This window comes from Myodes glareolus, chromosome 18, assembly GCF_982192425.1.
Source record: "Myodes glareolus chromosome 18, mMyoGla1.1, whole genome shotgun sequence".
NCBI lineage: Eukaryota > Metazoa > Chordata > Mammalia > Rodentia > Cricetidae > Myodes > Myodes glareolus.
In genome coordinates, this window is record NC_142043.1 from 43,940,899 (window position 1) to 43,952,382 (window position 11,484).

The following is an 11,484-nucleotide window of genomic DNA, read 5'->3' on the forward strand; positions in this document are numbered from 1 at the left end:
TATTGACAGATCCAGACAAGATCCAAGGGATTGTAATTTGGGTAGGACATTACATCTTTCTACCACAATTCAGTTTGTATCTTTATTACTTGATAGGGTTGACCAAGGATTTCCAGTTTGATTCATTGTTGAAAATAACCAAATCTTTATTTCTCTTATCTAAGTATTTGGATTTGCATGAACTGATCAGTGAATCCCTCTTTGATCTCTACTGTGATTCCTTATCTACTGTGGGGCTCTCCTAGTATTTCTATGTCCCTGAAGTGCATCATTAGGTTTGTATGGTGTATCTAAGATTTGATGACCATGATTTCAGAGTGCTAGACCTTCATCTTAAGATTGATTAAATTTCTGTTTTAGCATTGCCTGCCAACAAGAAAAGCTGGTGAAACTGAACGGACACATCATGGCTGTCTCCTCAGACCCGAACATCCTTCAAAAAGATTTTAGGATCCTAACACCTCTAGCTGCAGGTTCTTTCGGGGAGGTGAAGCTTGCCTGCCACATTCCCACAAAAACAACAGTTGCTGTCAAGATCCTGAGGAAAAAAAGCAATATTCTGGGTGAGATCAACTCTGAAGCAAAGATCCTTCAGTCTTTAGAACACAGTAACATCATTAAATTTTTTCACATCATTGACACATGGTCAAGGACTTATATAGTCATGGAGTATGTGGCAGGAAAAGACCTGAAGGTGTTTATCAGTGAGGTCGGACATCTAAAGGAACAGGAGGCTAGACCCATCTTCCAACAGGTCGTCTCAGCGGTGCACTTTCTCCACCAAAGATGCATTGCACATCGTGATATTAAATTGGAGAATATCCTTATTGACGGATATGGCAACGTCAAGCTTTGTGATTTTGGTTTGGCAATTCAGCTCGCAGAGGGGCAGATGTTGAAGAAAGTCTGTGGTTCGTTGCTCTATATGGCTCCAGAGATCTTGGCAAGAGAACCTTATGATGGGCTGGCTGTTGACATGTGGAGCTTGGGAGTCCTCCTATATGTACTGGTCACAGGACAATTTCCATACACAGAAAACACATTACGTGGTATGTACAGGCTTATCACCAACACAATGTATCCCATTCCCTTTAACTTGTCAAAACCCTGTTTCATCATCATTGAACAATTACTCACGGTCCCCACCAACAGGAGAATAACAATATTTCAACTTGTGAAAAGACCATGGCTGGGTTCCATTAAAAAACATACAGCACCTACAACTAAAGAAATCCTTCCAAGGATTGTTGAGACTATGTGCACCATGGGTTATGCCTTGGAAGAGATTTTTACATCCCTAAGACACAGGCAACCAAATAATATAACAGCCACTTTTAATATTCTAAAACACAAATTGAGCTGTGAGGACAGTTATCAGCAAACTGAGCATCCCTCTATAAGGAGCAGCCACATAGGTGCTCATCACCCCCCTTTTCCCTTTGAAGAGAAGAGCCAGTGAACCAGCCCTTCCAACAATTAGAAAAGCTGGGACAAGACAATCTAAAGAGGGTGTAGAAGGAAGACGCAAGAGATGCCAAAGTCATATCAAACTCAACAAATACCCCTGCCTGGAGTTGAAGCCCTGTTCAGAAGACACAGACCCAGAAGGAGGTGTCCTGATGGCTAATGTTATCAAGTGTGCTACTGGGGACATTGGAGACAGCATGGATTCACTGGACAGCTCACCTGTTGATCTATCCTTATGTGAATCACTCTTGGATGGAAGACCCTCATTGTTTCTTAACATGGACTTCTCGACAGAGAAACCATCCATGGAACCCAATATGCCCTACTACCAGCCACAGATTGGATCTACAACCTCTTCATCCAGGGCATACAAGGGTTGGAAACGGATGAGGAAGCGAATTTCCCATGTACTCGGTGCACTGTTGATCTGTGTCATGCCTGTTCCAGAGTGAATTCTGAATTCTTGTGTAAGCTACAAAGAAAGAGATGGTAGTGTAATCCAAAAGGGGTCTAATTGCTTTGGTCACCAAGATGTTCTTTTCCATTGTATTTTAACTATGTTATATTAGTAAATATATTTTTGTAAATGACACAAGTACAATCTCATATGTCATTTGTTATCCATCTCTCCCCTGAAGTCAAAACCACACACAAACACACAGAGAAATGCATGAACACATACAACTGGTTGTCAGGGCCTGCAAGGTATACAAACATAAACTCCCAGCCCTCCACATAGCATTGGTTCATGACTTATTCTGTATCATATTGTGTAAGGACAAAGTCTCACCTCATACATGTCTTTGTTTCAGGTCTTCCTTGCTATTCCCTGCCCTCCAGACAAAGCACCAGCCCATTTCTCATATCTACACATCAGGGTGTACTATATAACTCACCTCTATCAACTTCAAGCCCACTTATATAAACCCAATTCATTATTAAATTTTTCTATGTATCCCCCTGCCTGATTATCATGGTCACGATATTCATAAAAGTCAAGTGTCTCTTTCTGTTATATTTCTCTTCCTTTCAGCTCACCCATATACAGGGATGGATAACTAACGTACGACACAGAAGTTCCTACCATACATTCGAGTAACTACCAGCCCATGACAAAATTCTCTCCAAAACAGCCATGGTGCTCTCATATAGAATGGGTTTAGCTCTTGCTAGGTATAAACTTTCCTATAACAAAAACACACATAAACTGGTGTTCATTAGCACACAGCGTGCTGTTAGAGTTTCTATTGTTGTGGAGTACACATTGACCACTTACAAAGGAAAATATTTAGCTCGATCGCTAATTAAAGCTTCAGAGGTTCTGTCTAGGATCATCCTAGACATGGTGGCATGTAATAAGACATGGTGCTCATGAAGAGCTGAGAGTGGATGAAGATGTAAATTTTCATCCTACAGATAATGGGAAGTGGTGTAGTACACTGCACATGGCCTGAGTCCTTATGCCACCTCAACACTCACCTCCATAGTGACACACGTCCTAAAACAGGGCACAGTTTTCCAATAAAGGCACACTTCCTAGTAATGCCACAGCATAGTATTCTATAAATGCTGGTTACGTTCAAGCTACCACCTTTCATCCCTGTACTCTATAAATTTGTATCAATATTATAATGCAAATTTCTTTTTATGCAGCTTCAAATTCGCCCATTATATACCACAGTCTCAACAATGTTTGAACTCAAAGTTGAATGTCTCCTCTGAGTAGGTTCATACAATCTCTTAATTATACTCTGCTATAAAATTAACAATCAAAAGCCATTTTCAACCCTTTCAAGTTATAATGGCTGGAGATACGCACTACTGTTCAAAAAGTAGGGAAGAGAACATAGTGAGGAGATACTAGACCAAAGCAGTGCTAGACCAAAAACACCAGTGATTACTCCAAACTCTGCATTTGTAAGTCTGATGCCAAAATGCTCTTCAGATGTCTAACTCCTTTCAGCTTATCTGCCTGCAACATACTTTCTTTTTTCCATTTTAAATGATTTTTAAAATAAGATCTTTTTCATTTCACATAGCTGCCAGTTCCCATTTCCTTCCCGTTTCCTGCCGCACCCATTCTCCAATGCTCTATCAATCTAAGTAATAATGTGAACCCAAGGAGAAACATATATAGATCCTCGTTGAAGTTGGAAACAGACTAGATTACCAGGCAAAAGTTGGGAGCATGGGCATGGGGTGGTATAGTGGAAGAGGAGAGGGAGAGAGAGAAGGGAGAAAGGGAGGTTTGGAGAGAGCTTGGGGGAGTGGGATGGTTGACATGGAGGAAGGACGGATATGGGAGCAGGAAAGAAGATATCTTAATTAAGGCGCCAATTTGGGGTTGGCAAGAGGTCTGGCTTTAAAAGGCTTCCCACGTGTCCACGACGATGACCCCAGCTAGAACCCTGGGCAGTGGAGGAGAGGGTGCCTGAACTGGCCTTGTCTCATTGTCAGACTGATGAATATCTTGAATATCACCATAAAACCTTTGTGCAACAACAGATGGAGATAGAGACAGAGACCGACATCAGAGCACTGGACTGAACTCCAAGGTCCAGTTTAAGAGAAGAAAGAGAGAGAATATGAGCAAGGAAGTCAGGAATGCGAGGGGTTGGTCTACCCACTGAGACAGTGTGCTTGATCTAATGGGAACTCATCAAAGCCAGCTAGACAGGAAGTGAACTAGCATGGGATCAAACTGGACTCTCTGAAAGCGGCTGACAATTGGGGCAGACTGAGAAGCCAATGATAACGGCACTGGGATTTGTCTCTACTTCATGTACTGGCATTTTTGGGATCCTACTCTATTTGGATGCACACTTTCCTAAGCCTGAATGGAGGGGGGAGGTCCTTGGACTTCCCACAGGGCAGGGTGGTACCCTGCTCTCTCTTAGGATTGAAGGGGGATAGGGATAGCACAAGTGGAGGAGCTTGATTGAATTGAGAGGAGAGGAGGAAGTGGAAATTTTGAATGGTATTATTTATAAAGCAATAAAAAATAAAAAAGTTACCACAATTAAAGGAATGGGAAAAAAAGAGAGAGTGAATGAGCATAGGGATCAAAACCATGATAGTGATCCCCACAGGAATAGCTGATCTGAGATAGTGAGAGATACTGACTCTGGACTGATAGCAAGGGAACCTGCAAAAAACTAAATTAGAACACCTGAAAGTTATTGAGAGTCTTGCAGATTGGGCCACTGATTGTGGAACCATAATTTATCCCTAGTGCTTTAACTGTCAACATACTATTTCCACTTAGGCTGGTGCTACACCAGAGAAGCAGCTGCCCTTGGCAGATAACCAATGGTTCTGGCATCCACAAAATCTTGGTGTATTCGAGGCAATACAGACTTCAAGATCACACCTTCACACAATTTCCCTATAGCCTTCTATTGAGGGTCACTCTTGACAAATGCCTGAGCTCAACTGCTTTTCTTAGATAGAAGGAGAGATACTAAAACGCCATTCTTCTACTTTTGACTCTAATGTAAGAACCATGTAGCTAAGGCTGAAAGGTTCAGTTACTAGCTGGATCATAGTCCCTGGTATAATTACACCTCCACCAATTTTCTGTTTCTCTTTGTCTACTAAAGTAACTTTGCTTGACTCCTAAGGAATTTGCTGTGCATACTGTGCTTCCCTAAATCTCAGAGATCCATCGGCCTATACTTTACTAGAGTTGGGATTAAAGGCATGTACCACAATACCTGGCGCTAAGCTTTTCTTTAATTCTTTTTCACTAGTTGTTAACTTAACTAGTTTGACCTTGCCCTGAGGTCACCACTGCCTTTATTTCATTTCCTAGTGTGTTTTTTCCTTTAACACAGGATTTAATTCCATTCCACTTCCTGGTGCTCCTTTTTGACTTGAATTTTCTACTTCTTTCATTTTTTAAATGCTCAGTTTGCCACTTTTTATTATAAATACTACTTAAATTCACTACTAACAACAGCTTGACAGAGACTATACTAGTGGTTTCTTTTTTCATTTTTCTTTGAATTCAAAACTCCACAACTTAGACATAGAGAGACTCTTCACAAAAGGGCAAAACCCAGATACATTCTTCATGTTATTATCACAAGAATCTCCAGAGCACATACTAATGTTATTCTCCTCTGAAACCTCTCAGTGAAGTCACACACAGTTCAAATCCCACTCAGCACCACTGTCTTCTTTTCTCTTAATTGTGTGCCCTAACTAGGAGCACTTAAACCTTTGAACTGCTTTTCTAATCCACAGTAGCAAAGTCCATATTCCTTCATCAGAAACATGATCTCACCTATCACAGCAAGACTCCAGTTCTTGGCATCATCTTCCATATTAGTTATGGTTCTGTTGCTGTAAAGAAATCTCAAGATAATTGCAACTCTAGTAAAGGAAATCATTTGATTTGGTGACTTATATTCTCAGATGCTTAGTCCTTTGTCATGATGTTGCAACACAGTAGTGTGTTGACAGACATTCTATATACATGTTAATTCTCGGAAATAGGAAGTGAACTGAAACTTGAACCAAGGTTTTTGCATATATGAGAGGTCAAGGCCTGCTTCCACAGTGGAATACTTCATCCAACAAGGCCATAACTACTCCACCAAAGCCACATCTGCAAATGCCTTTCCTATTAGCATTTAGTTGGCAAATACTTCAAAGTACCAGAAATGAAAACCTGACAAACAGATCAGGTCTTGGAAGGTAGAGAATTCTGTAGACACACACAACACACACACACACACACACACACACACTCATATATAGATACATTTCTAGTTCTCTGGCATGCTGGTACAAATATCCATAACCATGCAAGCAATGTCACCAGCTACAAAACAACCCAGCTCTATAATAAGATAATGTGAGCCCTATGGTTTTCTATGTCATTGAAAATCTGAGTGCTGAAAAACCCTTCCTTTCTAGAACTGATTCTTTTGATTGTTTCTATGCTTGCTTGTTTGTGTTTTGAGACAGGATTTCTCCATAGCTTTGGAACCTGCCCAGAAATTTGTTCATGAAGACTAGAGTTGCCTGCCAAGCAAAAAGTTTCTCCTGCCTCTGCCTCCTGAGTGCTGGGATTAAAGGTGTGTGCCATCACCACTTGACTGGAATTGATTCTTAACTGGGACTTGATTACAGTCATGATAAAAATAACCAGGCTTCCTTTGTGGTGTAGAAGGTGAGAAAAATTTAAAAAAAAATTAAAAGCACTGCTGGGTTTGAGAAGAGAATAGTGATTGGTTTCTTGTGGTGAAAATACAAAGAGGCATTATAAATAATGTCACATACTAATCCATAATGGTACAGCCTGAAGCTGAGCCCTTTCTTTGTATATTGGAGTCACTGTTAGATGTTTCGGGAACCAGATTTTTGTCAAAAAAAAAAAAAACAAAACAGAACCTCATACTGGAAAGTAGACAGAAACATCAACAAATGGTGCTGGTTAAACTGGATGGCTGAATGTAGAAAAATCCAAATAGACTCATATTGATTAGCCTGCAAAAATCCTAAACCCCAACAAATCAAGGATTTCATCATAAAAAACAGATATACAGATTCTGATAGAAGAGAACATAAAGAATAGTCTTGGAAATAGTGTGGGAAAACTATTGAACATAACACCATTAGCACACATACTAAGATCAACAGTTAATAAACTGGAACTTGTGACATTGAAAAGTGTCTCCACATCAACAGACACCACCACTGAGACAAAGAGGCAGCCTACAGATCAGGACAAGATTTTCAATAACTACATATCCGATAGAGTGATAGTATTCACATTAAATACAAATTGAATAACTAATATAAAAAAACAATAACCCACCTAAAAATGGGGCAAAACATAAACAGAGATTTTTTTAAAGAAGAACCTGCAATGAATGTGAAATAAACAAATTTTCTGAAGCCCTGCATGACTGGTAGAAGCCTCAAGCAGGCTGACCCACTCAGGTGCCATCAGGGATTAGATCTGGTTTTTCAGTCCATACACCCCGACAACTACTCCATCTACAATCTGCTGGAGCACATGGAGGAGCTGGTCTTGAGAAGCAGTTGTTATCCGTAAATAAGGGACTTTGGTCCACCAGGAAGCTTCTAACTTGGAGGTGCCGTGGTTGCAGTCATCACTACTTGCTTTTTTGGGAGACTCACATAGTGGGTTTGGTTATGGGTGGGGGTAGGACAGTGGTGCTGTTTGCAGAACAAGCATAAAGGTAGAGCCTGGTAAATCTTATAGAGGAAGACATCAAGGGAAGAGTGGTATCTGGCAGCCTGGAATTCACAGGGAAAGTTTCATGGCCCCAACCCAAAGCTGTCAACAATAGAATCAACCTTTCTCTGGAAAACAGCAGGTTGTCTGAGATTATCCCCAATGATGATGTGGTATTTATTGTACACATCAAATCAGAAATTGCCAAATGGTGGTGATTCACATGTTCAGTCTCAACATTCTTAAGACAGAGTCATTAGAACAGATTGTAAGTTCAAGGCTACCCTGGTTTCCAATTTGAGTTCCAGGTCAATCAGAGCTGTTACATACATAAACCTTCTCTCAAAAGTCAAAAAGTCAAAAAATCAAAGGTCCATCAAGCCAAAACGAAGAGAGAGAGAGAGAGAGAGAGAGAGAGAGAGAGAGAGAGAGAGAGAGGTAATAGAAGCAGAAGAGGAAGAAGAAGGAGGGGGGAGGAGGAGGAAGAAGAAGAAGAAGAAGAAGAAGAAGAAGAAGAAGAAGAAGAAGAAGAAGAAGAGGAGGAGGAGGAGGAAAAAGAAAAAGAAGAAAAAGAAAAAGAAAAAGAAGAAGAAGACAAGGACTAATTGCATTGTAAAACTGCTGACTGGGCAGAAGAATATGCTGTGAGAGACACTGCAGTTTTCTTATGTGTTTAAGGCCTGAGTGCGGAGATGAACCATGAACATCTTCATATTAAATCAGAAAGCAGAAGGAGCTTGATGAAGGGTAGGCTCCTTAATCTCAAGGACAATCCCGCTGAGGGAATACTGCCATCATGATGGCTAATTTTGGTTGTCAACTTGACTACATCTGGAATGAACTACTATCCAGAAATGGAGGGCATAATAGATCATTTTTGATTAGTTCGTTCTGAATCTCAATGAGGGAAAGATACTTCTTTGATGATTAAAAATGGTGGTAAGACACATACCTTTTATCCAGTTCATGATGCTAGAAGACACACCTTTAGTTTTGATCACGACTTGTGTGGAAGACTATGTAAATTCATAAAAGGAGGCTTTTGCTCATTTCTCTCTTTCCCTTGCCTTGTTAGCAAGTCCATTTCTACACTGGAATGAGAGTCAAATTCTTTTGGATTTTAGCAGATACTGAAGACCAGACAGAAACTATAGCCTTGTTGACTGAGAAACTCCTGGATTTTTGAACTTTCAGTTCATAGGTAGCTATTGTTGGATTAGCTGGACAGCAGCCTGTAAATCGTTCCATTAAATTCCAAGGGGGAGGGAAATTGATTGTGTCATTGTATAAGGCACTCTGATGCTATAGAGAATTCTGTGTAATTAGTCAACAAGGCTCTACCACATGAATTTACCCAAACATGCCAAAGCTGGCACACAAATGCTCAATACGATAGGGACCTGTCTCATTAAATCAACCACAGTTTTTTTCTAAGCACTATCTCAGGATTTTGAGCACTAGTAACCATTAGTTAGTGCTGCTTGGAAAGTTTTGGAAGTCATAGGGGTGAAACTATCCTATTACTGCAGAATAGAGAATTTATAAGGCAATGTCCCCTGCCACAAAACAAACCAGCACTATAAACAACCCAGCTCTATAAGGAGCAAGATATCTCCAGCCTCATACCTTACTATGTCTATAGAAAATCTGAGTGCAGAAAATTCTTCCATCCTAGAACAATTTTTTTGATTGTTTGTTTGCTTGCTTCTTTCTGTTTTGAGACAAGGTTTCTCTGTATCTTTGGAGTCTGCCAAGGAATTAGTTCATGTAGACTAGAGTTGCCAGGCACTAACAAAGTTCCTCTGGCCTCTGCTTCCTGAGTGTTGTGCCTGAGTGTTGTGGCATGTGCCACCACCACCTGACTAAAATTCATTCTTAAATGAGCCTTGATCACAGACATGATAAATAACCTGGCTCCTTTGTGGTGTAGCAGTTGAGAAAAAAGAAAGAAAAAACACTAAAACTACTGCTGGGTTTGATAAGAGAAAATTGATTGGTTTCTTGTGGTGAAAATACAAGGAGGCATTATAAATAATGTCAGATACTAGTCCATAAGAGGCACATCAACATTGATCACCATTCAGAAAAAGAGGCTGCCTACAGATCAGGACAACATTTTCAATAACTACATATCCAGTAGTGGGATAGTATTCTCAATGTATAAAACTCAATAACTAGATATGAAACAAAAGAGTAACCACCTAAAAATGGATAAAACCAAAACCAGAGAATATTCAATGAGGAAACTGAAATGAATGTGAAACAAAGAAATTTTCAGAAGCCCCGCATGACTGGTGGACACCCAAGCACACTGACCAACTCTAATGCCATCAGGGCTTAGATTGTTGGACCCTGGAGTTCAAACACTGAGGAGGTGTTGCCCCCAGAGACAACCCCTCACATCACAGCTGGTGTAAAAGCATGAAGATTTTATTAATTTCTGTCATTACAGGGTCCCTCAGCATTCGGGAAGCTGAGAGACCTCGAATAGCTGGTACAGGCTACTTTTAAAGGAGAAGGCCACAGAAGCAAGGGGGGGTTTGTTCTTTGACTATTATGATTGGGTTATTCAACAGGGCTATTACCAATAACTGACTGGAGAACTGTTGCCAGATCAGATGAGGTAAGAAGTCATTTTGACCCCGTTTCCCAGGGACTGAATCAAAACATACATTTATGAGTAATTGTTCAGGAACTGAGTCAACATCTTAAAGGTTATCTTGCCCCAATTTCTGGAAACATATGTGCATGTACAGCTGTTAGGTTCTTGGTTCCCAGGGGAGAAGGGGAAGCACTATGGCACAGAGGCTGAGAGGGTTCAGAATTGTCAGAAATGGTTTCAGAATTGTCTTAAAGTTTTACAAGATCCAATGCTGTCAGTCCACACACACTAAAACTACCCCAAAAGCTGCTAGAACACATGAAGAAGCTGCTTCTGCAGAAGTAGATGTCATCTCTAAATAGGACAGGAGCTTGTAACTTTGCGGTGCTGTGATTGCAGTCGGCACTGCCTGCTATCCTGAGAATCTGACCTGGTGGGGTTTGGGTTGGAGATGAGGGTGGGACATTGGTGCTGTCTCCACCTACAAGCCTAAAGGTAGAGCCTGGCAATCCTTATAGAGTAAGACCTCAAGGGAAGAGAGGTGGCTGGCAGCCTGGAATTTACAAGAAAACTTTCATGGTCCTCACCCTAAATCCCTGACAAAAATAAGATCACACTTTCTGTGTGATATTTGAGATGAGGCTCAGTAATGATCTGGTATTTATCATCCATAAGAAGCCAGAAATTGTCAAATGGTGGTGATTCACACCTTTAATCCCAACATCCTTCAGACAGAATCATGCAGATCCCTCTGTGAGTTCAAGGCTTACCTGAATTACAAATCGAGTTGCAGGACAACCAGAGCTGTTACACACATAAACCCTCTTTTAAAAGCCCAAAGTAAAAGGAGCCATAGAGCCTAAAACCCAAAGAGCCAAAAATAAAAGTAATGGAAGAAAGTAATAAAAAGAAAAAAAATAAAGTCCAATGACTAATTGCATTATAATCCTGACTGGGCAGAAGAATATGCTGTATGACACTGTGTAGTTTTTTAAAGGTTTGAGTAGTGAGATGAACCACTAACATTTTCAAATTAAATCAGAAAGCACAGATAGCATATGATGAAAGCTAGGCTCCTTAATCTCATGGTCAATTAAATGGAGGGAATTCTGCCATTGTGAGAATTATTTTTGGTTGCCAACATCACTATACCTGGAATGAACTACAATCCCAAAATGGAGGGCAGAACTGTAATGGATCATTTTTG

General features: G+C 40.5%; 1 protein-coding gene across 1 annotated transcript; it reads left to right on the forward strand.

Moving 5' to 3' along the window:
- Positions 1–406: 406 nt before the first annotated feature.
- Positions 407–1,919, forward strand: LOC146890787 (putative sperm motility kinase W). The gene is given in 2 exon segments (XM_087897801.1): positions 407–1,416; positions 1,418–1,919. Coding segments are annotated over 2 exon segments (1,512 nt in total).
- The last annotated feature ends 9,565 nt before the right edge of the window (positions 1,920–11,484 follow it).